This window comes from Callithrix jacchus, chromosome 4 (assembly GCF_049354715.1).
Source record: "Callithrix jacchus isolate 240 chromosome 4, calJac240_pri, whole genome shotgun sequence".
NCBI lineage: Eukaryota > Metazoa > Chordata > Mammalia > Primates > Cebidae > Callithrix > Callithrix jacchus.
The window spans coordinates 62630841-62657953 of NC_133505.1; the positions used below are offsets into that span (position 1 = coordinate 62630841).

Sequence of the window (27113 nt, forward strand, 5' to 3'; positions counted from 1 at the left end):
GAAAATGTTTTGGCGTTTAGAGTAGTGGTAAGTTTAGAAAAATTTCTGTTGGATTGTCTCTCTTATCGCCAGGAACTAGAAGATTAGGTTATCTATAGAAAGAAGATGTGTTTGAAGGAGAGGAATGTATTGCTAGAAATGTGAAGAAAATAGAGATGGTTTGTGGTGGTCATCTAGGTGTTTGGGGGGGAAGATGACCGGAAAACCCAAAGGGATCATTCGGCCTTGGTAATGTTATTATTCAGTCCTCTTGTGTGTGCTCTCTGCACACAAGGTTGATTAGTTACTATAATGACAGAAAGACGGATAAATGGCATAAGACTGATAAAAAGAGAACTGAGGAATTTGGAGAACATAGACCAATCATTTAGTCAAAATGGCTCAAAGTATTTAATTCAAATATATTAACAGAAGTTTATTTCTTGTTCACATAATACTTTGTCATGATAATTCTGATCTCAATGATTTTAGGATTCTTTAGTTTCTTTTTTATTTGTTAGATTTTTAAAATCATGAGAAAATAAAAAGGTAGTTATGTAATAATAAAGAAATAATATTTTACAGGTTAAGGATATAGTGTTATAAAGTAATTAAATGCCAAGATTTTCTATATTAGGTGCCTCATTATGTTGCCATACTTTTGTAGTCATAAACCATTGATATCTCAATATCTATCTACCTACCTACCTACCTAACATCTGTCTACCTAGCTTTGGTTAAAGATATTTGTCCTTTAAGAGAGCATAAAAGTAATGCTTCAGGATTGAATTTTAATGTATTTTTTCTTTACCATTTTTTATACAAATAAATTTTTTAAAATCCAAGATCATTAAATTATTATTTAGGATATTTACAAATTATTTGACATAGTTTTGTTGGGGCCACCACTTGTTTTTCTCCATTTATCTTTTCTTTTTCCTCTGTATTTTTGAATAACAACTAAATGCTAAATCTGAATTTTCATGCTATGTTACATTTAACCGCAGGCAAATTGATCAATTCTGAGCAGATGTTTTAATTATAGGTTCTTAATGGATGGGAAAGTCTAAGACAGTTGAATGAACATTTTTACTATGCTTATTTGGCAAATGCAAATAAATGTGAGATAATTAGTATAGACTTTGCAAGAACATTTAATTTGGATGTTAGAATGTCTTTCAATTGCAAAAGACTTCTCTCTTCCTTGCACTTTTCTTTTTTGGTGGGGTGCCCTGGTTTGAATAACAGTAGTCATACAACAAATAGACTCAAAATATTTAATAATTCAAATGTACTAATAGAAGTTTATTTCTTGTTCACATAACAGTTTAAGATGGGTGGTTTTAGTTGTTGCATGACTCTTATATGGTTTCAGGGCTTCAGCTCTTTCTATTTTGTTGATCTGTCATCTGTGATGGTCACATGTTGTGATCTCATCCAGCCTAGGGACAATAAAGATGAGCATGAGGAAGGCATTCTTAAAGGTACTACTTCTTTTTTTTTTTGGAGATGGAGTTTCACTCTTTTTGCCCAGGCAGGAGTGTGGAGTGCAATGGCGTGATCTTGGCTCACCACAACCTCTGCCTCCCAGGTTCAAGCAATTCTCCTGTCTCAACCTCCCAAGTAGATGGGATTACAGGCATGTGCAACCACACACAGCTAATTTTGTATTTTTAATAGAGACAGGGTTTCTCCATGTTTGTCAGACTGGTCTCAAACTCCCGATCTCAGGTGATCTGCTCGCCTTGGCCTCCCAAAATGCTGGAATTACAGGTGTGAACCATTGCACCTGGCCTTAAATGCACTTCTTAAAGCCTTAACTCAGAAACAGTCCGTAACTCCATTCGTACTTCTTAGCTAGGATTTGTTCAATGGCTCCACTCAAACACCAAGGTGACTGGAAAATGGAAAGACTTGACAGGAACATTTTAAGAGTTATATTTTGGAGTAGAATTCCAAATTTGCATAAATTTTCAAGGAAAAAACCATTAGAGGTTCAAATTTTGAGTTTCTAGAGAGCTACCTCAGTCTATGTGTCTCAAGGTTTCTGAGATTATATGTTCTCTTTTTAGAGAGTCTTCTTTGGTGAATTTAGAGAATCTCTGTTTATAAGCTCGAATAGCCAGATACAGTGGTGTGTCTGTAGTACCAGCAACTTAGGAAGCTGAGGCAAAAGTCTTGTTTGAGCCTAGGAGTTCAAGAACAGCCTGGGCAACATAGAGACTGTGTCTCAAAAATATGAATAAAGTAATACATGCTTTTGATACCAAGGATATCCATAATCACTGTAGTGGAACTATCTCTAACTACTGTAGTATAACTGTCATGAAATACCATCTTCATACTTTAAAAATCCTTATGAGATGGGAATTATTGTATTTTTCCAGAAATAAAAGGCTGAGAATATTAAGAAAACTCTTTAGATTACCTGACTTCAAAATTAATGGTCTATGAATACTGTGTGTGTGTGTGTGTGTGTGTGTGTGTGTGTGTGTGTGTGTAAACAAGAAAGATTCAGTGTCAAGATTCCTCAAAGTCTGGTCACCTCCTAGATTTGCTCAAGTAATTTCTATATTCTCTATTTTACTGAAAAATTCTTTAAAATAGAACAAATGCAGGGTTTTTCATACCTAAATTCTATTCTTACTTGCTTTGGAACTACATGTTTAATATATAGATTAAAAAAATTTGCTTAATTTTTCAACAAGAAACTCTTTAAAAACATGTAATATGTGTCAAGTGCCATGGTAGGCATTAAGAATACAAAAATCAGTAAGATAGTGCCTCTGTCCTCAATGTCATGAGAGAGAGAGAGAGAGAATGAGAAGAAAGAGAAAGGGGTGGGGGAAGAGGAGAAACAAATGCCAACATCCAATGTATTAAGTGTGTAGATGGAGATAGGATAGAAATATATATTGAGTAATGAAGATGTGTGTTATCTAGGAAGGCACATAATTCCAAATCTGGGGACCAGGGAAGGTTGCCAGGAAAAAGTGGCCCCTACTATGAATCTAGTAGGACAAGTAGAAAGTGTTAAGGATATATGAAAACAGAAGCCTGCTCCAAGAAATATGAGTGGGAAATGCCTAATCTCACAGTGAAATAGAATATGACATATTAAAGGAATCTGAAAGAACTTATGGGTAGAGTGTGAAGCAAGGAGGAATCCAGTGAAAAATGATACTAAGAGGTAGCCAAGTCAGGGGTCATTCTTCTACTTAATGACGACTATTTATTGATCTTGGAGCCTATCTTGGCTTTCTTCACTGTCTCTGAGTTTTCTTCAGATTCTTCCATTATTTCTATATTAACTTACATGCCTTTGTAGCAACATTGTTTGGTTTACAGTGTAAGTTCTAAGAAGTGTTTATGTGACATCTCTTTTCCTTGTATCCTGTGAAATGATGTTCCTGAAAAAGAGACCAATATGTCTTTCACACTTGCAAGCTGTTCAGTTCAGCATCCTGGTTCTCGGTGATTCTACTTTGAGATAAGTCTGAGTTCAGAAACTGTTAGCAAAGAAAAGAAAGAGGATTTTAGTAAACTACAAGGTACATAGCAGAAGCTGAATAACATTAAAAAGTAAAAGAAATGTTTTCTTGATGCACTTTGGCAGAGATGACCTCTGGGAAATACATACATGAATTTGCCTGACCTTGAAGTACATATAGTCTAATAGTGGAGACAGCTCTAGAGACACATGTAATATTGTGAACTCATTGGTTTAGAAATGAATGGCATAAAAGCGTATCAAAGCAAAGAGAAGATGAACACTACCTGAACATGTGCAGGTGCTACAGAGATGGTACAAGTGAAAACTAGAGTAGAAAATGGCCCTAGAATTAAAGGTGAACATGTTAATTATTCATATGAGCATCCTCTACTGTGAACTCTTTGTTGTTGTTCTTTGTTCATTTTTCTAGTAGAGTGCTAGTTTTTAAAACTTGTTGTGTATGAGCTCATTATGCATTGGAAGCTGTCTTAGTTCCTTCAGACTGCCGTAACAAAAATATCATAGCTGGGTGACCTACACATTTATTTCTCACAGTGTCTAAGATTGTGATACCAGCATATTTGGTGTTTGATGGAGGGCCTGCTTTTTTATTCATAGATGACTGTCTTCTTGCTGTGTCCTTACATGGCAAAAGGAGCAGGGGAGGTCTGTGTGATGTCTTTTATAGGGGCTAATCCTATTCATGAGGATTCCACCTTCATCACTTAAGCACCTCCCAAAAGCCCCACCTCCTAATACCGTTACATTGGGAGTTAAGACTTCAACACATGAATTTTGAAGGGACACAAACATTGAATCTATAGAGAAGAAATATTTCCTTATAATACCGACTAAACCCCATTATTGCTGGTTTTTGTATTTTTATTTCTGATGGTTTTGACCTGTATAATATTGTAAATTTTATTTTGTTTAAAAATTATATATTATACACATTACAAGTCACATATATATTATACATGTTATATATAATATAATGTATTATATATAACATATAAATATATTTACATATTGTATTTAATTATTAAATTATTAGTAATCAAACAATTAAAATATTAACTAATCATTATTAAATTATAAATTAGTATATTAATTATTATTATTATGTTATTAAATTATTAAAGTAATTATGTCAAAAGTATGCCTGAAAAATATCTGGGCACATAATTAAGTGATGAAGACCTAAGTTTTTTCTTCAAACTCTAAAACAAAAAGCTTAAATACTACATAATTAATAATGTACCTTTTCCTCACTCTTTTAATGTATCTTATTGTTTAATAATTCTTATATAAAATCATTAGAGTTTGATTCTGGGGTGTCTTGTTCAAAACACTCACTATTACAATTCAACTTCTTCCATTTTGTCTTACTACCAGGTATTGTACACATTGCTTTATTGCTCTCATTTTTCTCAATATTTAGGTATTTTCTTTTTTTCCCCCAGTGAGATTAAAAAACAAAACAAAAACCTCAGAACAACTTAAATTGAATATTCTTTTTTTTAATTTATAAAGAAGATAACTTTTTTTTTTTACTTTTAAAAACTATGATTAAGTACCCTGCATTTTGTTGTCTTTGGAGAAATGCTATTTTTCAAGGATTCTCAAATTGAAATTTTGAAGGCTTGTATATGTTTTATTACACATTTGAAGCCTACATGTAGATATATATTATATATGATATATGAAATACATTCAGATATGTTTTTAAACAATGTTTACTGTTTTCTGATCACAGAAATAATAAAGTAGATATTTGACATTTTTGAATTGCATTCTTTTCATTTCTTTTCTTTTCTTTCATGGAGTCTTGCTCTGTCTCCAGGCTGGAGTGCAGTGGCGACTCCAATTTTGGCTCACTGCAGCCTTCGCCTCCCGAGTTCAAGCGATTCCCCTGCCTCAGCCTCCCGAGTAGCTGGGACTACAAGCGTGCGCCACCACACCTGGCTGGGCTTTTGTATTTTAGTAGAAACGGGGTTTCACCACTTTGGCCAGGTTGGTCTCGATCTCCTGACCTTGTGTTCTACCTGCCTCGGGCTTCCAAAGTGCTGGGATTACAGGCGTGAGCCACCGCACCCAGCTGCAATATATAATGTTTCTAAGACAAATTTGAAGCATGAGCTGTAAGGCTGGTGTTTGAAAGTAAGTCACTTAATACGCTTGCTCTTCATGAGCTTACTCATCTTCCCATATGTAGTAACTCTCACACAATTTTTAGAAAATCACTTTCGCATATTAAAAAAATAACATTCAGTGATAGAGAAAATCAGTAAAATTTAGAAAGAAAAAGAAATTTGGTCTGTCAATCTGGAAAGAAAGATACTATTACTACATTAAAACAACTCAAAAGAAACCCAAAAGCTTGTTTCATGCTTATTAAATTCTTCAGGACTTTTAGAATGCAGGAACACACATACATATGATCATCTCTATATGTATACTATATAAATAAACATAAATTTAAGAACCCAAATATAATCCAGGATTTTTGGGCTAAAATATTAGAATCTTGCTGTTAAAGTACATTTCTATTTTTGGCTGTATTAGAATTAGGAGTATGGTGTTGAGTCAATGTACAGAAAGTACTTAGAACCATGTTAATTAATTGAAGCTCCATACACAGAGTTAGCAACAACTATTTGTATTTTTAATATCATCATCATAATTATTGCCATCATGATGTTACTACAACCAGCCCACCAATCTTTATGATTTAATTTTCTGAAAACACATAAATTTAATATGAGTTGAAAATTAGATCAAGTAAGTGATTATAGCGTAAATCATTGAGGAAATAAAATAATCTGGCCCATATAGCTTTAGGGCCAGATAGTTTAATGTGAATTTTTTCAATGAAAAGTTACCTTATAATTCCCTCCAGAAGTTTTAAAATTACTGACATTTATCAGAAAACTGAAGAGAAATGTCCAAAGAGGGGAGAGAAAACAAGGAGGATTTGATGTCACACAGACCTAAGGGGAGAGAGAGTTCCACGAAGGCAGGAATGGTCTGTAGTGTGGAATATTGCTGAGATGTCAAATAAAACCAGGCCTAAAAAACTACCCATTGAAGTCTGAAGAAACAGAAAAAGTAAATTACAGTTGGTTCTTGCTGAATCTTTGAGTTTGTGTCTGCTATTATAATTGTATGCACAAATTACATTACAATATTACTTTATGTCCACCTTAAGTCCTGACAAATATGATTTATATTATGTGAGTTTACTTGGCATTAATACATTTCTATATTGTGTGTGTACTAAAGGTGATGAAAAGATTTTACAAAGGCTAAGAAAATCCTTTGACTGCTATGTTGAATGACTTTCAAAAATATTTAAACCTTACTAGAAAGTGAAAAAAGTGCGACCAATATAAATTATAAAATATAAATTACGAAATAGCAATTATTTCATTTCTATACCCCCAAGTTTATTCTTAATTCAAACTTTCAACAAATTTTGTTGAGTGATGATTGTGTACCAGGCATCCTGTTAGTGCTGGAGATACAGAGATGAATAACATGGAGAGCCTCGATAAATAAATTATGACCTAATTATGACCCTCGGATTTTTGCCGCTATCAATCAGTCACTCAAGGAGCCACTGAGAGGTCCCCCAGGACAGTTGAGATCTTTCAAGCTGAACTCACTGACAGAAGAGTGGAGGTGCAGAGGACCCTGGGGATGTTGAAACTGATAGATGGGCTTTATTTTTTTTCTGTTTTCAGTGCTGATTGAATCGTGTTGTCTTGTCTGTCAGTACTGAATCAACTTGACAGGCCAGTTTGTGCTCCATTTGTTTTGTCTTGTTTGTCACTGATCCTTCATTGATTCATCATCTCAAACACTGACCAGGTCTGTTTCACTCCGTAAAGTGCTATTGCTATGAACTGACCTATTATAAAACAAAGCAAGACAAGGCAAAAATTGCTATGAACTGACCTATTATAAAACAAAGCAAGACAAGGCAAAAATTGCTATGAACTGACCTATTATAAAACAAAGCAAGACAAGGCAAAAAAAAAAAAAAAAAAGAAAGAAAAGCTTTCTTTTATTCAGGCAAAGGCATTATAGGAGTGTTGTTTTTAAAAGAATTCTTAGAAAGCTATTTTGACATTCCCAAAAAAGTCACTTACAAAACCTGTGTGTTTGTATCAAAGAGACACAGACATGCACACACACACACACACACACACACACACAGATCATTTTGGCTTGAGATCACGTGTAGGAGGGGTCTTGATTGTGAAGGAATGCTTTATCGCATAAAGAATGAGGGTACTGGAGTCAAGCTCAGGTTCAAATGCTAGTTCTGTCCTCACTGGGTGATCTCAGGCAGGCTGTATGATCTCTCTACATTATGGTTTTCTCATATGTTTCACTGGGATAGTAAGTTTCCCTCTGTCTTATTGTGAGGATTAAATGAGACAGTGTGTCTGCCCTCTTATACTCACTTTAAGCTTTAATTTTTAAAATTCTGACTCTCTTTAACATTTTTTATTACTCTGAATATATTTTTAGAATTATTTAAAAAGTAGAATTTAGAGTGATTCTAATTATGATATTAATGAGTACTTATCTATGTGATACAATTTTACATTTGTTTTTAAAATTATTTTATTTTGATCTACCTTACTTTGATTACACAGGTAGATAAAGACAGTAAAAAAAAGAGAAATGTAATGTTAGGAATAAACGATTTCTTTGGTAAAGATGATAAAATTTTTTATCATCCTAGGTAATATAATTCTATTTGTACTAAGAAAGCCATGTAAGCAGTAGGAATTTGTTCATTTACACTTAACCTCTAGTGAATTGTGTTAAATCACTGTGGTAGAAAACAAAACTTTTTTAGCTGGGAAATATCAAGGACAGATGTGGTGCATGAACCAACAGCTCAATTAAGGAAGGTGATTACAGGCAGTTCTTTAGATTAATAGAGATCTAGGAGCAATGGCTTATACGCAGTTTGAGATTTTGCTTTAGCAGATTTACGGAATGGCTTTCAACTTGCTTTTTGTTGTTGTTGTTGTTTGTTTTTATGAGATGGAGTTTCACTCTTGTTGCCCAGACTGGAGTGCAATGGTATGATCTTGGCTCACTGCAACCTCTGCCTCCTGGGTTCAAGCAATTATCCTGCCTCAGCCTCCTGAGTAGCTGGGATTACAGGCACCTGCCACCACACCTGGCTAATTTTTGTATTTTTAGTAGAGTCAGGGTTTCACCATGTTGGCCAGGCTGGTCTTGAACTCCTGACCTCAGGTGATCTGCCCACCTTGACCTCCCAAAGTGTTGGGATTACAGGCGTGAGCCACAACTCCTGGCCTCAAGTAGTTTTAATGTCCATAGATTCTTCAGATTTTGGGAGGCCTGTGAAATAAAATGTTATTAGCCCCTGGCACAGTGCTACCTTCCAAAGTTAGCTTAATAAATAGTTTTTGGTGATTTTATTTTATAATCTTATACCTCTGTCATAGGTATTTTATAATCTTATACCTCTCTCATATTTTCAAAAATAATTGAATTCACATAGCGATTTAGAAAGTTTGTGAATTTCCAGAGATTTACTGGTGGAGGAGAGGACATCAGGGCTAAGAAGTAATGTGGCTTCTTACTTCTCTCTGTCAACTGAAGTATGGATTGATTATCCCATAAAAAAGAGAGCACTTGCCGGGTTATTACTATACATCTGTATATCCCACGTGATATTAGGTTACCATTGCAGAAACTAGGATTAGATTTTATCCTATGCTCCAAGAATATATGTATGTGTGCGTGTGTGTATGAATGACAATTCTGATGAATGAATAAATCAAGAGTTTTGTTAAAAGGCATATGTTGCTACAGCAATTTGCAATGTTTTCTCTGCACAGAAATATCTAGGATATTACTGATTACTGCAATAAGACCAAAGAGAAAGGCAGCCCAAGTCTGTGCTACAATGAAAAGGAAAGGGTTGCAGAAAAAACAAATTTTTCACATGATTAATGAAAAATGTGATATTAAGTGACAACTTTGATTTATTTTTATCCTTAAATGCATTAAATATTATTCTTCTCCATCCCCATCATGGTAACAATTGTGTTCATTACATTTCTTGTTACAAATGAGACTTGGATGTGACAAATGCAACCCTGGTTAGAATATTGCTGTGATGACATAACTGTTTCCCCTACTTCCAACCCCACACTTTTCTATTTATTAATATATCTTGTTCACCATCACTAGTTTTATTTTCCTATGGCTGCCACAATCCCTCTTTCTTCCAAAACTTTCATGATTTCTCTGTGAATGCATGAAAGCCAGCTCCTTACATTATGTGATGCTCTTCTTTCTCACGTATGCATTCATTTCCCCTGGCATCTTCTACAGATTATCAAAGGACTATGCCTTTCCTCTTCACCACGGCTAGAAATGATTCTACTCCTTTCTGCTTTTTTCTAGTTCTAATTTTTATTGCTTGTGTTATTGTCTGCTTCTAAGACACTAGTGACAATTTAGCCACTTAATCATATAATCTTGAAATGTTATTGAACGTTTTTGGATCTTAGTCCCTTTATCTATGAAATACATACATTGAATTAAGTCAGATTGGTTTTGTGGCAAGCCATGTAGTCTTGGCTACTCAACTCTATCATTAGCTGACATGGATAATATGCAAATAAATGAACATGGATATTTCATGAAATATATTAACTAAAACAGGTATCCCAGGTTACATTTTGCCTGTAACCATAGCTGGCCAAACCTTACAGTATGGTATAATTTCTGAGCAGTGCTAAGATTCCATGAGAAGGTAAAAAGTCATTTGTATTCCTAACATCAAAGGTATAAAGTTTTCCCTTAAAGTTTCTCTTTACAAGATATTACCTTAGTCGGTTATCACAGATACTGATACGTGATTTTGGTCTTTGCTCTCTCTTTGCTCAGTACATGTCACATGGTTGTGGATGTTTTCATGCATATTCTCTCAGCATAGTAAATACAGAAGGACAGTTCTCTCAGTTCTACAGCAGGTCATTCTGACAAGAGCTTGAGCTGGGCACACACATTTATCAATTTTCTCCATACTTCTTTTCATAGTATCAAATTGCATGTGATACTACACTTGCAATCTTTTTGGTTCCTGATACATCAGGATATAAGGAATATGGTTGGCACAGTACGGTGTTGTTTAAATAATTAACATTAGTTACACAGGATCATGTGTGATATTAATATTTTCGTGCAAAAAATGATCTTTCATGAACTGTCATCTGCTCCTTAATCTGTGATACAATTTGTAGCTTCCTGGCAGAACATATCAGTAAAAATACCTAATCTTAGATATACTGAACCTTAGCTTGATTAACATTTTTCTCAAGTAGAAAATTAAGAGGTGGTAGAGAATGCTCACATTGCATTTTGCTTTCTCATGGAGTCTATTTTTATCCATGTTTGATCTAGCATTAATTAGCACTTTTCATATTCAATACCACTTCATTTACTAGGAATTAGCTTTTCTTAAAAATGAAGTTCCTAAGCATCTCAGGTAGAACATTTATAAGAAAATAAAAGCCTGCATATCTTTGCCTTATTCTTCCTGCAGTGATCCTTCAAATCTTTGTGTAATGGGAGCTAAGACTCTATCTGCAGTCTTACCTCTAAGAGCAAAATCCTATATCCAGTGCAGTCATATCATTGTTACTGACTTGAAGCCCATCTAGTGGTTTCTTTATCATGGTAGCCTATCTGACTTTCATTTCCTTAATAAGAAGGGTTGGAGTTCCATATCGGGTTATACGATATATTTGCTCCTTGTTTTTCTCCAAAATTTCCTGTTCAAGGAGGGTGTCCTGCATAAAATGTCTTTACATGTCCACTCTTTCAAAACTGTGTTCTTATCTGTCTGGATCTATAGTCACTAATACAGAGTTTGTCTGCCCAGAAAACATGAATTTGAATCCCTGTTATCAGTCTATTGGATACATGCAGTGACCCCAGAAACAGCAAATCTTCAAAAATATTGCAACTTTTTTGTCTAGGTGATTCTGCTACAGTGTAATATACCTACCGTCATAATAAAATAGTTATTTTTTCTTATCCCTCTAACTCCAGATTCTTAGATGGTTGTGAGCCTGCCTTTAAGGAACCCAATCCCTAAGCAAATTTAATCTTTAATGTACGAGTTAGGAAATAGTTATTCTCATCACAGAAGAATTCCTTTAGAGAAAGGTTGTTTGAGAATTTCTTTTGACAATTTTTCCTGGTTCTTAGGCTTATTGTTTGTCAGAAACACAGAAAAGCCATTAATTTAAAGGTTTATGTGCAGCACCACTACCAGCAGAGAAAACCCAAAAGAAGGTGAAGCAATGTTGTAACCAGTCTTTGGGAATAATAAACTAACCGGATAATTGGAATCACATCTCTGTATCATATGAAGTGTGCCTCAAGTAGTACACATTTGATGTACCTGTTCATTCAACTTTGAAATACTGTTGATAACCTTAACTATTTCTCATTCCTTTCTTTCCATATCAATTGGCCAACAAATTCCATCACTTGTACCTTCTAAGTTGTTGTCAAATTGGTTCCCTCTTACTCATTTCCTCTGCCAATGTACTTCAATTCACCAGCTCAACACACATCTACTTAGGGTCAACTAGTTAAAGTCATTGCTCTAGATGTTGAGGACACAACTGTTAAAAGAACAAACAACATGACTTTACGGGTCTTAAATTCTTATCTAGAATTTCATTGTTTCTTGCTTGAACTACAACATTAATCTTTTGCTTCTAGCCCACTCTGCTGGTGACTACACCCCTCTGTAACACCAGAGCTATCTTTCTAAAACATAATCTGGATCATGTCACATTTCATATTCAAATGGCTCTTTATCACCAACTTTGTAAATGCCAACTGTGGTAACCATGAGTACTTTTGGAGGCCTGAGCCACACCTGCCTAACTTCATGCCCCATCACTCCCATCCCTGTTCTTCAGTCACACTGGTCCAAGTGCTGCTCCTAGAATAGGCAAAGATAAGTTTTCATGGTTCCTGTGACTTTGCATCTGCTGATTTTGCCAAAAATTCTACACTCCCATGCCAAGAAGAAATGTCTATAGTCATCTTTGCCTTTGGAGAGAGTTAATATTTTCATCTGGTAACTTGTAGAAATTTTCAAAACATGCTTCTTTTTTAAAGTGACACTTACAGAATTTTGTTAATTTATATTCTTGTTTTTCATTCCCCAGCATCACTTCCATTAGACTGGCAGCTTCTTGAAAGCAAAAGATGTGTCTTCTTTGGGCTAACCCGTAATTTGTTGAAAAAAGTAGAAATTAACAGGTTTAGTATACAGGAGATATCCTGTGCTTACCTTAAAAGCTATAGTTATGAGAATATAAATATTTCTTTAATAAAGTTATATTTTCAACCCTTCTTATTTACAACGTCTTATCTGACTTCACTGAGCATATGGACCTCAATGGCAAACTCTACCAAAACCAAAGAAAAGAAAAAAAGTGATCATTAAAAATCATATGCAAATTATTCAGTTCCAATAATTTTGCTATCTAGACATAACTTAAAATAGGGTTTAGAGAAGTTTAGTGTTTAGCACAGTTATCTAAAAAGAACACTATACAGCCATAAAAAAAGATGAGTTTGTGTCTTTTGTAGGGACATGGATGAATCTGGAAACCATCATTCTCAGCAAACTGACACAAGAACAGAAAACCAAACACCACATGTTCTCACTCATAGGTGGGTGTTGAACAATAAGAACACATGGACACAGGGAGGGGAGCATCACACACTGGGGTCTGTTGGGGGGTCGGGGGCCAGGGGAGAGACAGTGGGGGGTGGGGAGGTTGGGGAGAGACAACACTGGGAGAAATGCCTGATGTAGGTGATGGAGGGGATGGAGACAGCAAAGCACCTTGCCTTGTATGTACCTATGCAACAATCCTGCAAGATCTGCACATGTACTCCAGAACTTAAAGTACAATGTTTTAAAAAAGAATAATATCCCTTTTAAAGGGAATGTGCATGGAAATATTAGTCACCTTAGAAGTACAGGATCATAAATCAATCTTTTATGGGTTTTAATACCTTACTCTGCAGGAACTTTATGGTCTTTCCATAAAGACTTTTCGTATTATATAAAAAGTCGTGTTTCTAGAACTCATGAAAAATGGGCATATAAAATGAATCCTGAAGGAACAGCTTAAATAATATGTGCATTGAGTGAGAGATGGAAACATAGTCTCAATGTAGGGAGACAGAAGGGCTCAGACAGCACTCAGGCATCCTTAGGGAATATGGTAGATGGGCTAAGAGCTGCCTAGATTTTTTCAAAAACAGCATATTTTCAGGTTCTACTAAATTTTGAGGGAAAAAGATATTAATGGGTCTTAACAAATAATTGAAACAATTTAATTTAATGAAGCGGAAAAATTCAAAAGAACCATATTAAGTAGATTTCCTTAGGCAAAAAAAAAAAAAAAGCCTGTATTAAGATCTCTCAAGCTTGTGAACCCACTGTACTCACAAGGGTATAGAAATAACCTCAGTTGGCCAGCTGCAGTGGTTCACACCTGTAATCCCAGCATTTTGGGAGGCTAAAGCAGAAGGATCACTTGAGGCCTGGAGTTCAAGACCAGCCTGGCCAACATGATGGAACCCTTTCTCTACTAAAAATACAAAAATTAGCTGGGCTCAGTGGCATGTACATGTAATTCCAGCTACTCAAAAGGGTGAGGCAGGAGAATCGCTTGAATCTGGGAGGTGGAGGTTGCCATGAGCCAAGATTGTGCTACTACACTCCAGCCTGGTGACAGAGCTAGACTCTGTCTCAAAAATAAATAAATAAATAAGAAATAACCTCAGTAAAGTAAGGTTCTGGTCTGTCTAAACAAATGTTTGTAAATAATCTTAAAATGAAAAGGCATATATAAAGGGAAATAGAGTATACATAATTATATTTAGAACAAATATAAATATAATGAAGGTCCTGATGTCCTCAGTGACAGCCACTGACTTACAAGAGAATATTTGTGAAAATATATACATATTTCTAGAATTTCCAGCCCGTTGCTATAAAAGTAAGCAAAGGAATAGGACCACAATTTAGGAACATGTATATTAGGAAAGAAATGCCCTCAGGAAGACAGGAACTCCTTCCGGTGAGTGAAGGAGTGAACTCCTTCTTGCTTTGCACTCGTTAATCTTTATTTTAGTTTGAATAAAGGCTTTAACCACAAGAATGTGCTATAATATCATTGGGGAAACAGCCCACAGATCTACTTTTTTTGCAGCGTCCCCTTGAAACTCTATGAAATATTTGATTACCAACCTAGAAACTGTTTAGGGAAGATAGAAGAGAGAAGAGATAGCTGAAGGTTGCAGTGCAAATATTAAATCCTGTGATGAATGGACTTTGCTTGTCATTTGACACAGAGGCTGTAATATAGGCGAACTAACTGCACAGTAGCTTCTGTGGTGATGCTTTTCCTTGTGTGATACTTTCTTTTCATTTGAATTTTGCATAAAGGTTAACACCTTTCATTATTACTTTTTTTTTTTTTTACCAGCATCTTAGTCTCTGAAAGTATTAGATTCAGTTGCCTTACTTTCTTTTTCCTCTCTCACCTCTAGTCAATGACTGGGATAATTGGTTTGGCTGCCTATTTTGAGAAAGGATATAACAATCCGAATGCTGCTCTTCTCTCTGGGTTTAGAATGACAGATGTTTAAAATGAGCATCTTAAAATTATATATAATAAACATGTTTACTGAAAATAAACTTACAGCAACTCTAAAGAGCTGATAGATTTGCAAGAATTATTGTCGTCTTTTACATCATTGATATTATTGTTTGGAAAATCGTAATGAAATATATAGAAACATCAAAAATATTGGCGCTTGAACAAAAGTGAAAGTAATCATTTGTATTTTTTTGTATTTCTTAAAAGTTTCCAAAAGTGAAAGTAATAGTTTGTATTTCTTAAAAGTTTCCAGACTAAGAAAGTTTATTTCACTTTAAATTTATTCAGTAATACTAAAATAATAAACGTATGCACTACATTTCAAAGTGCCTCTTCTCCTTTTTATGTCTTTTCTGTTTCCACTTCTTCCCATGCACCATCCTCAAGGCACTGGAGCTCAAGAAGTTTGAAAGATCTTACAAAGAGCAAAGGAAACTTTTATCACTTTGGTTTTATCCTCTTTTTGAGTACTGTTAAATTATTATAGAATATACAAACTTTTTATGAAATAGCTCTTTTACGTTTTAATAACAAGTTTGACTTGTCCCTTTCCCAACTCCAAACTCAGCTGAGTCCAGTGTGGTAGCTGAGCTAGGACAGACCCAAGGGAGAGAGAACAAACTATACTCAATTGCTACTCATCTGTTTTGTTCAAGGCTTTGTTACTCACTCTAGTTTGTCATGCCTGAACATTTCTTTCTTGATTGGGAATTCTTTTGTAGGAGGCTCCAGGGTGGCTTTAAGCAGGACTGTCTCCACCTTCTCACGATACCTTGAGGGATCTCAGTTATTTGGTCCCTCCCCTGCTGTATTAGAGTTAAATGGTCCCTTAGATGCTTCTGATTTAGTCTTAGATTTTGTATTTTGCACAAATAGCTAACATAACTGATAGCCAGACCACCCAAAAGGAAGTTTGATTGGTAAAGTCTTTCTGAAATTGTTATGACAACTTTTATAAAAAAGTAGAAATGAGTGCTTGAAGATTTCAAATGTAATCTACTACTTGAAGAAGGTAATGGACTTTGAATATTTTGCGGCACTTATATTGATTGGTAAATCTTTTCAATGGTGATGGCTATTTAAAGAAAAGTTACAAGAACATAAATGCAATTTAAAAACTGCAGAATGTCTTTGGAAATTGAAGCAATTTCAACTTTCACATTTAACTACCCAGAACATTTGGAGCAGGGTACCCTTGTATGCAGCAGAGAACAAAATGAGATGGCAGTCAGTGCAATTACCACTCCTAGTCTCTGTCAGGAACAGGAGAAAGCAAAATTGTTTTTTTAGTGTTTCTCAAACCCAAAATCACTTTTTCTTCCCTTACTCTCATGCCAAAGGATCCAAATAGATTATACATGTAATCTCTATGAAAATATATATATTTTTGAGTGTCCCAAGAGCCCTACCACAAGCTTGTCACCTTTAGGCACTATCTCTATGCTGAGGTGCCATAACTCTATTCTGTGCCCTATTAAAAATAGCCTTCTGCAAACTGACATGTTGGAAATTCATATCTCTCCTAGGAATGTTTGTTCTGTAATGGCAGACCATAAGTTAGCTTAAAGGAGCTCTGCTGTTGGAAGTTTAAACATTAGGTTTAAGTTAATGGGGTAATGCATGGGCAGAATTAATTGTAGTCTCATAATTCACCAAATTACATGAAAGTTAAGACACGCTGCAAGTGGGGACTATATGTCTGTAAAAGAAAAGCAATATAATATATTAAGATGAATGTGAGACTTGAAGTTCTGGTTCAACACTTACCAATGTATGGTATTGGACAAGTCTCCATTATCTCAGTAAACATAAAAATAGAAGGTTAATAATACCTACCTCACTGGATTTAATAATGAGAAAAAAGGAAATCATATAGGTTTAGGTCTTTTACGAGCTGTTATGTGCTACATTCAAAATGGACCAGTAGTGGGAACATAAGCTTCTATATCCATACATATGTGTTTACAAAAATTCTACTTTAGGCACAAAGCCACTGTTTAAAATAATATGTATACATAAATATTTTTCATAAACTCCCTCATCTACAGAATTATATGTTTCCATTATGGTTTATATCAGTAGTCTTGGAAATGTTTAGTTTATGCCATTTAAGTTAGAGTTTCAGGGGGGTGGATATAAAGAGGATAAGTATTTTTAAGTCCTTTTAAAAACCTTTGTCCCCAAGTTGCCTTAGTCTTTCTCTCCTTTGGTAAATGAGTTTGATTTCAAACCATTTCTATATAGATGAGTCTGTTCTGTGCATATAAATAATGTTATGGTAAAGAAGAAAACTATACGAGCACATTTTTGTAGGGCAGTGGTGACCGTTCCATTGTGAAACAGAATGGGACAAAGAAAAAACACAAAAGATGTAGTAATGACAATAATCTACATTCTCTTAAGAAGCAAACCAAACATATCAACCATACCAATCTTTATTATTGTTATTGATTGTAGATGGGGCACACTGAGAGGAGCACAAGGGCGGAAAGAAAAATTTTGGGTATGTAACTCTTCCCAGTTGAATCCCTGCTGTGAAGTAAATATGTGTGAATCTTCTGTTCCTCAGCTACGTGCTTGGTGTTAGTCACGTCCTCAGTTGTGTAATATTGTTGGTAACATCAGCTTTTTCTCCAGCACAAAACTGATTATAAACATTTATATTGTATTCGTAGTTTTCCTCAACTCCTACTATTTCAAAACTGTAAAAAAAAAAAACAAAAATCAGTGTTTATTTTTTCCCCAAGTTGAGAATCAACAGGATAACTTTTTGTTCTATTATCTTTTATATTAAAGTAATGATTAAACTTCCTTCATATATATGTATATGGTAATGAACTTTATGATTTTGTTATGTTAATATCTCATATATATGGTATATCACATACATATATATCCTATAGGTTAAGGCTTTTTCTCCCCCTTTTTGCCAATTATAACATACACATGTGTCTTTACTCAGACAGAACCAATGTCTAGTCTCAAAATAAGAGAAAACTTCAGATAAGAAACAATTTGCAGAAGATTGAAACATATTACCTCAAATATTCGGTTTACTACAAGCTGGTCAATTGTCCTAAGTTCTTATATTATATATTTTTTATGCAAATATAATAAAGTCTAGGTGGTAATACTTACCATAGAATTTAAATTTGAATGTACACAGTAGAGGGCATATTTCAGCTTACAAAACACTAGGTGCTAGAACTTGTTCTCATCGGAATGATGCTTGGTATATTTCTTCATAAGGCACTCACAAAATTCAATCACCCAATTATGTGGTCATACCGTATATTTGTGTTGTTGATATGTGGAGGCCTTATGCTTTTAAGTAGAAGGGTTCTCCTTTATATTTAAACTGAGCTTTTAAAAAATCTAATTTTTCTCATTAAAATAAAACAATTAGTAGCCAACAATTAACATTAATGTCTAACAGTGAATAAGTTATAAACTAGAATACATTATTTGAATACCTATAATTATGTTTCTGCATAGGATTTTTATTAAATAAATTCAAACAGTTATTTAATCTCATAACAATATAATATTTAGAGACAAAACCAAGCACTTTTATTAATGTATTTAATAAAACATTCCCTATTTTCAATTATATGCAATGTTTTGTGGGTTAGGAAAGCCAAAATGTTATGCAAGAGCACTGAGAAATCTAGGGAAATTTTATTTATTCACAATTAGGTTTCAAAGTATTTACAAATAGTCCTATGACATAAATCTATTTTTATAATAAAAATATTGAGTAAAACATAACAGATAGCAGCAAGCCATAAATTCCACTAAATAAGTAAAAAATAACTTTTCCAAAATTGTGTTTTTTAAAAATGAGAGTGCTAAATCTGGAGAAAATGTTTTGGCCTAGGAGCATTTGGCAGGTTTGTGCATAAGGTTTATAACAGGCATGCTATGATTTGTTTGGATTAAATTATAAGACAAGTGAAGCAGAAAGATGTGACCAGCAACAAAGGGAAAAATACTATCAACAGAAGCAATAGATAATGCTTTAGATATAGGCTTTAAAACAACCATTATTTTAAAAAATTAAGAAAAATCTAGATAAAAAGATGGAGAATTTATGTGTGTGTGTGTGTAATATCCTATGAATTTCAATGACAGAAAGCTGACTAATAGTTTTTTTTCCAATCTCTCATGCCTTTTCTTATTTTTAGTTGCTACTTCTGTGAGATACTGAGATATGTTTAAATATTTGTCTACTTTTTTCATATATATATATATATATATATATTTCTTAGGATATATATATATATATATATATGAGTTCCTGAATTTATGAATGCAAACATTCCAAGAAAATCATACTCAAACATTTTATAATCCAACAGCTGAAGATAAAAAATAAACAGAAATTTAAAAATATCCACCCTATTTAAAATGACACATTTTTTTTTAAAGCAGCACTGACTGACAGCTGGCATTTAACAACAATAAAGAAGGAAAGTATAAGTCTACAAAATGACATTGTTAAAGTGCTTAATAAAATAATAATATTGATAATGTTGAAGATAACATGACAACATAAAATTTTATACAGGACATTTTTCTTCAAAATAAATACAAAGTTAAGACTTTTTAGACAAAGAGAAGCTGAAATAACACAGTTGCAAAAGATATACACCAAAAGTCACAGAAAAAAGTAGACAAATATTTAAACATATCTCAGTATCTCACAGAAGTAGCAGCTAAAAATAAGAAAAGGCATGAGAGATTGAAAAAAAAAAAACTATTAGCCAGCTTTATGTCATTGAAATTCATAGGATATTACACATAAATATTGATAAAAACACATTTTTCTTTAAATGTACATGAAATATTTGCCAATATTGACCACATGCTGGGCCATAGGGCATGTTCAATAAATTTAAAAAATGGAAATTGAACAGAATATACCATGATGAAAATTTTGTTATTTAGCTAAAGCAGTACTGAATGTAATAAAAAATGCATGCATTAAGAATGAAGAAAGGTTAAAATTGATGCCCATATTTTTAAAAGGTTGAAAATAATAATTCCATAAGCTAAAAAATTTAAACTGAAGATAAAATGAAAGAAATAACAGAACAAAATTAAAAAAAGAAAAGAAAAAGAAAGCAGATGTATTATAGCAGATGATATCAACATAGCAAAGAGTTGATTTTTTGCAAAGATTAAATGTCTAGGAAGACTGAAAAAGAAACAAGGTGAGACAAATTACCACAGAAGTGAAAAAAGAGAACATTGCTGCAGATTCAACAGATATTAAGTAGGTAATAGGAGGATGTTATCAAAAAGTTATACCCATATAATTAAAAATATCGATGAAATGGGTAAATTTACTGGAAAACAAAACTTATCCAAAACCCACACAAAATGAAAATAGACTAAACAGTTATGGAACAATTTGAAAAAAAATTGAGTCTATTTAAATTACTCTCACAGAGGAACTCAGGCTCAAAAGGCTTCACTGGTAAATTTTTCCAAACAATTAGGGAAGAAATAAAACAAATTTTTTATCAAATTTTTTCAAGGAATAGGAAATAAGAAACAGTTTCAAGCTCATTTTATGAAGCACTAACACCAATACCAAAACTTGACAATACAAAAAAAAATTATAGACCAATATATTTCATGAGCATAAAATTCCAAACAAAATATTACAATTAAGAAATATATAAAAGGATAATACTCCATAAATTTCACTTACATCAGGAATGCAAGGTTGGTTTCAAATATTAAAATCAGTCAATAGAGTTAATCAATATATAAGAGTCAAGGAGAAAAAAAAAACACATTAATATCTTTTTGTTTGTTTGTTTATTTTTGATGGAGTCTCACTCTGTTGCCCAGACTGGAGTACAATGGCATGATCTTGGTTTGCTGTATCCTCTACCTCCTGGTGTCAAGTAAAATTCTCCCTACCTCAGACTCCAGAGTAGCTGGGATTATAGATACTTGCAACCACACCTGGCTAATTTTTGTAGCTTTAGTAGAGACAGGGATCACTATGTTGGCCAGGCTGGTCTTGAACTCCTGACCTTAGGTGATCTGCCCACCTCAGTCTCCCAAAGTGCTGGGATTACAGTCATGAGCCACTGCACCTGGCCTGAATATCTTAATTGGTGCTGAAAATGCATTAAAAAAATTTAGCACTTAGTGTTCTATTGTTGTGTAACAAACTATCACAGATTTAGCAGATTGAAACAACATACATTTATTACCCCAGTGTTTTTCTGGGTCAGAAGTCCAGCGAACCCAGCTGGATCCTCTGCTCGTGATCCCACAAAGATTCCATATAAGTGTTGTTTGGGTCGTGTTTCTTTCTGGAGCTCATGATCCTCTTCTAAGCTTATGTGGTTGTTGGTAGACTTTTGTTTTTCTGGTTGTAGGTCCAAGTCCCCATTTTCCTGCTGCCCGAGAATATTCTCAGATCTTAGAGGATGCCTGAAATTCCTTCCATGTGGCTCCCTCACACAGATTTTTACAGAACCTCTCTCAGCACAGTAGCTTACATCTTCTAGACCATTAGGAAAAACAAAATTTCTGACTTCTATATCCTCTTTTTAGGGACTCTGTGAGTCATATTTGGTCCATGAGCCATAGTTTGCCAATGCATAGATCATAGAAATTTTATATACCTATGAAAAATAAAACTAGATCCCTTCCTCACTAAATACAGACAAAAAAATTTTGATATGGAGCATACACCTGAATGTGATTGCAAAATAATTAAGTTTCTCAAAGAAAACATAGGCAAATAAGTTTGTGATATCTATGAGAGAAAGCTTTCTTAAATCAGGCACAAAATAAATGACCTTTAAAAAAATAAATTATCAGCCTACATTAAAATAAAACCAATTATTTAAAAGATAGTATTATAAGAAAAAGGAAGCCACAGAATGGAAAAAAAATTATCTATCTGCAAAGATATCTGATAAGTCCTTACATATAGAATGCATAGACATTCTTACACATACATAGGAAGAACAAGATGACTCAATAAAATAAAACTCTTAAACAGAAGCATGAGAAAAGGGGGAAATCCAAACGGCCCAAATGGCCATGTGAAAAGGTAATCAATGTTATTAGTTATCAAGGAAATGCAAATTAAGCCCACAATAAAATATCACTTCATATATACTAGACTGGCTAAAATTAAGAGGATTGATAATACCCAGCAGAGACAAAGATTTGGAGTAAACAGAATCTTACACTACTGATGCATGTGTAAATGGAGCAGCTACTTATGTTCATCATGTTCATCACCAGGAGAATGGGTAAACTGTGTACAGTCACACAATGAAAATGCACAGTAAGAAGATGAACTAATTGCTTACATAGGCCAAAACATAGATGAATCCCAGAAACATTACTGTAAGCTAAAGAAGTCACCCTCAGTATATTTTGCATTATTCCATTGTTGTAAAGATCGATAATAGGAAAACCTTATGGGAAGGGGAGAATGGATGTTGACAGGAAGGAAACATGTTAGACCTTCTTGGGTGCTATAAATGACTAATATCCGGATCTAGGTGGAGATTACACACACAAATTTCATAAACACATGTATAAATGTATTAAGTTATATACATAAGATGAATATACTTTATACATATGACTGGATCATATATCATATATCTTTTTATCTTAACAAAAGATAAAAAGTTAAGTCTTTAGAAATTTTCTCTCCTGCATTGCCATCATTTTCTTTATAATTAAATCCAAAAAATGTAGGTATATGGAAGGAACAAACAAAATAAGTGCTGAAATAGAATAAATGAGAGTAGGAAGAATAAGATTAATAAACCAGATACATGTCCTGAGGTATATTTTATTAGCACTAATTTTTACAGTGTCCACTCTTTATAATTGTACTGCCTTTCTTACCAATCTATGGTTAGCGCTCATTAGCACACAAATTCACATTTGCTTATACAATCTTTATATGCCTTTCCCATATTTACCAAGAATTGAATTATGAAATTTTGAATGGTAATATTCTTCAGACATCCAAATGAGAAAAGATGCAGTGTTACATATTATATTTGCAAGAATTTACAAATATTACTATTTGTAACCATTTGATGTGTTGTGACTGCTTTTATTTGATACATAGATATAGATATAGGAACTGACTAGAAAATATGAAAATTGGCATTTAGTTTACTTTATCATTGCTAGAATTCTCACACACATTGATGCTGTTTCCTTCTCAGATATTCAAAGTCCATTTCATCTTTGAAGTGGTAAATTGAATTTATAATTTTAGACATAGTTTTGAGAGAGCTCCTTTAAAGTGTCAGAGTTGATTAAGGAGGCAAAAAGCCAAATCTTAAAAAGAAATGCTAATGAAAATGGACTATTTATTAAAACTAATGTCATGACAATTTCTGATGCTCAGTCAGTCTGCCCCTCTCTTACATGGTAGAAAAGAGTGAAAGCTCAGTTCAACACCTTATGCCTTGAGAATATCAGTGCAGATAACATCCAGGAAAATTTTCTGTCTTGGTCCCAGTGGAGGGTAAATGGGAAGCAAGTGTGAGAGCTAATTTATTGGGTTTTTCTCCTGCATTTAGTTACAGACCTAACTCCCGCCTGTGTGTCCTTTGGCCTTCATGATAATCTCCATATACTCCATTAATGTTTCTGCTCTATCACACACTTATTCATTCAAGCTTTTAACCCAGGAGTCATTTTGGACTTACTCCAACCACCCAACCATTTTTGCATTTTAAAAATAATTTTAAAAAATATAATTCCTGTTTATTTTACTTTCTGAAGATTTCTCAAATACTTTATTTTCTCTTATCCAACTTTATTTTCTCTTAGCCAATTATTACACGAGTCTACTAGCCAGTCACCCTGCTTCTTGTCTCTACCCTCTTAAATCCATCCACTTCTTATCATATAGGATAATGTAATCACAGTATGAATTTGCCCACCTTTCTTTCCTGCTGGGATGAATTCAATGGCTTGTCATCATCTTTCCCATTATTTTCTCATTATGGATGTTCTTAGCTCCCCTTCCAGCCTCATAACCTACCATTCTGCTTCCATCTCATGATCTAATTATAAAAGTTTTATTGCTTCATTTCACTACTTCATGCTGTTTCATGCTTTGGTGTTTATGCTATTACTGTTTCTTTTTAATGTGAATCTTTTTCTTCCTTTTTTATCTGGTGAATTTATTCTCAGGCTTTAATATGCATCCTACATGGCACTTCTTCAACAGTGTCTTCCCTGAACCATCCAAGTAAGTGAGATGCCCTTTCTCTGACCTCAGAAATTCTACTGTGCATATCCATCTTCGCACTTGCCTTATGTCGGTCATCCTTCATTTGATTATAAACTTCGTGAGCATGAGATACTTTGTTATTTATCTTTGGTCTTCCAGTCTTTAATACAGGCTGTTGTTCACATAGTAGACACTCTGTAAGTGCAGTTTGCATGCCATCTTCTGATGGGGCATTTCAAACACTCATGTGTATGTTACCTTTGTACTCTGGGAAACTCAGAGAGTCACACAAATTCTGGCTATTGCCAACACACATACACGCCTGTATATCAGTATTCTGATACATAACACAACCATTAATTAAAAATATGTATGTTTTTGATAATTGTAGTCTATAATAAATCAAAGGCATTTAAAGTTACAAATGAGGCTGGGCATGGTGGTTCATGCCTGTAATCCCAGCACTTTGGGAGGCCGAGGCGGGTGGATCACGAGGTCAAGAGATTGAGACCATCCTGGCCAACATGGTGATACTCCGTGTCTACTAAAAGCACAAAAATTAGCTGGGTGTGGTGGCACGCGCCTGTAGTCCCAGCTACTTGGGAGGCTGTGACAGGAAAATCATTTGAACATGGGAGGTGGAGGTTGCAGTGAGCCAAGATTGCACCACTGTACTACAGCCTGGTGACAGAGTGAGACTCCATCACAAAAAAAAAAAAAAAAGTTACAAATTAGTTCTCCATTTTTTTTAGTACCAAAGTTTGTTACTCAACTTTTTCTTTTTCTTTTCTTTTCTTTCTTTTTTTTTCTTTTGTTTCTTCAGATTGCTGCCAATTCCTGGGGAAAGTCATGGGGAGAGAATGGCTATTTCAGAATTCTTCGAGGAGTAAATGAGTCTGACATTGAAAAGTTGATTATTGCAGCTTGGGGCCAACTGACAAGTTCTGATGAACCATAACATATCATTAAATTTCCATAAAGCCATGTCTTTAAATAACCCCCTAAATTTGAAGTTGAGGAATTTAAAGTTCTTGGTGACAGTGAAATCTTTGTCTCTTCACCATGTTAACATAATGTATCTGTTTTCTTGTTGTAGCCCCAGTCTATGCTTCTGCTTTCTTCACATTACTGAGCATAAAAAACACAAATAAAGGACAGCAGAGTGCCTAAATGCCTTTAAAGTTCCCAGGTTGTCTTATTTTTCTGCCGTGATGGTGTTCCTTTTCCTTTAATTGTTCACAGACTGTGTGACAGCATCTGTCTTAACAGTTTTTAGCACTTACTTGTAGAAATGGCGTGGTTTCTCTCTTTGACCAATGAGGACCTTAGACAGCAAAAAATAAATTAGAAATTCAGTGATTTGCCATCTTTATAACTTTCTTTTCATCCAAATAACACTTTCTTAGTTCAAACCTTGCTTATGTTTTGCTTAAGCAGCGGAAATACGTTACCAGTTGTTTATCTCGATAACTTAACATTTTGTTTCTTCTCATTTGCCTAAATCTGCCTTGTAATCTGGTCATAAAAAGAAAAGCAACACTCCACAGGAAAGAACTACTGTCTATTGTACTCTGCGATGGCCTGTAATGTGGAGATGCCAAGTAATGGAAAAGCTTGGAGGCTAATAATAAAAGTACTGTTCTGACATACACACAGTCCTGTTTTTGGAAGCTGGTATATTTTATGTAAAGTCTATTAAAATCAGCTGCAAAACTATATTTGGAAAGATAACAAAACATTTACTACCCCAAAACAGCAACATGATGCCATGATTTGGAAAGAATATATACACACTTTTATCACAAATACACTTTTATCACAATTCACTGCTTGAAATTCTAAAAGGTAAGCTAAATTGACACTGATTTACATGTTTTAGTTCTCTATAGTCAGAGAAATAAAAATAGCATCATAGCAATGGTTGAGAAAGGACATAATCTTTTAATAACTCACTGGCATCTTAAATGGAAAACTAGTAAACACAGAAACAAAGCTGATCATAAGTGAACACAATTGATCATAAATACAATGGTGGGCTCTCCATGGACTGAATTTCTGGTCACTATTATCTTAATTTTGATCGTTGGGATTTTTTTCTGTGATTGTGTCCAAAGATGTCCTGATAAGAGAAGCTAGACATGATGAAAATGTGATGGAACAGAGCACAGAAGGTGAAGTGTTGTTGCAGTGGTTGATTTCTTCATTAATCACTGTAGCTTTATCAGAAGAAGCGTTTATTCACTTCATTCTCCCCTAGAAAATATACATGAGGGTGAGTCACCTTGTTGCGGTTGGCTGACGTTTCCCCAAAGGGTTGAGAAATAATTTGCTTTTTTCTCTGTTTGGAGTCCTCTAGAAGTAGCCCATAAGACAAAGTTTTGAGTGCGAACAATTTGGTTAGGCCATGAAAAGAACACTGAGAAGGCAGTGAGGGGTGACATGGGCTGGTGATGGTGGACAGTAAAAGGTGCATTGACCTAATTCTTATCCCACTGGGGACTCTTGCTACATTCTTTAGATCTATACCACCTGAAGAAAGAAGTGTTCCTTAGTTGAGGACTGTTCCTGAGGTCTGTGGATTCCTTGTTCTTTCCAGTCTGGCAAAAGAGTCAGAGAAAATAGGTTCCAGTATCGG

The 27113-nt window shown here is 34.3% G+C and overlaps 1 protein-coding gene across 6 annotated transcripts in view; it reads left to right on the forward strand.

The window, feature by feature from the left end:
• Window positions 1-27113, forward strand: part of TINAG (tubulointerstitial nephritis antigen) — a 179965-nt gene that overhangs the window by 70250 nt on the left and 82602 nt on the right. For 3 of the 6 annotated variants that reach the window (XM_035295929.3, XM_002746661.6, XM_054254126.2), the window contains 2 exons: window positions 17692-17737; window positions 25302-25653. In XM_035295929.3, the coding sequence (XP_035151820.2) occupies window positions 17692-17737; window positions 25302-25436 (181 nt within the window). In that variant the 3' untranslated portion in view covers window positions 25437-25653. Of the gene's footprint in view, window positions 1-17691; window positions 17738-24438; window positions 24497-25301; window positions 25654-27113 lie in introns of those variants that run through there. The other 3 variants (XM_035295927.3, XM_054254125.2, XM_035295931.3) reach the window with 3 other exon arrangements.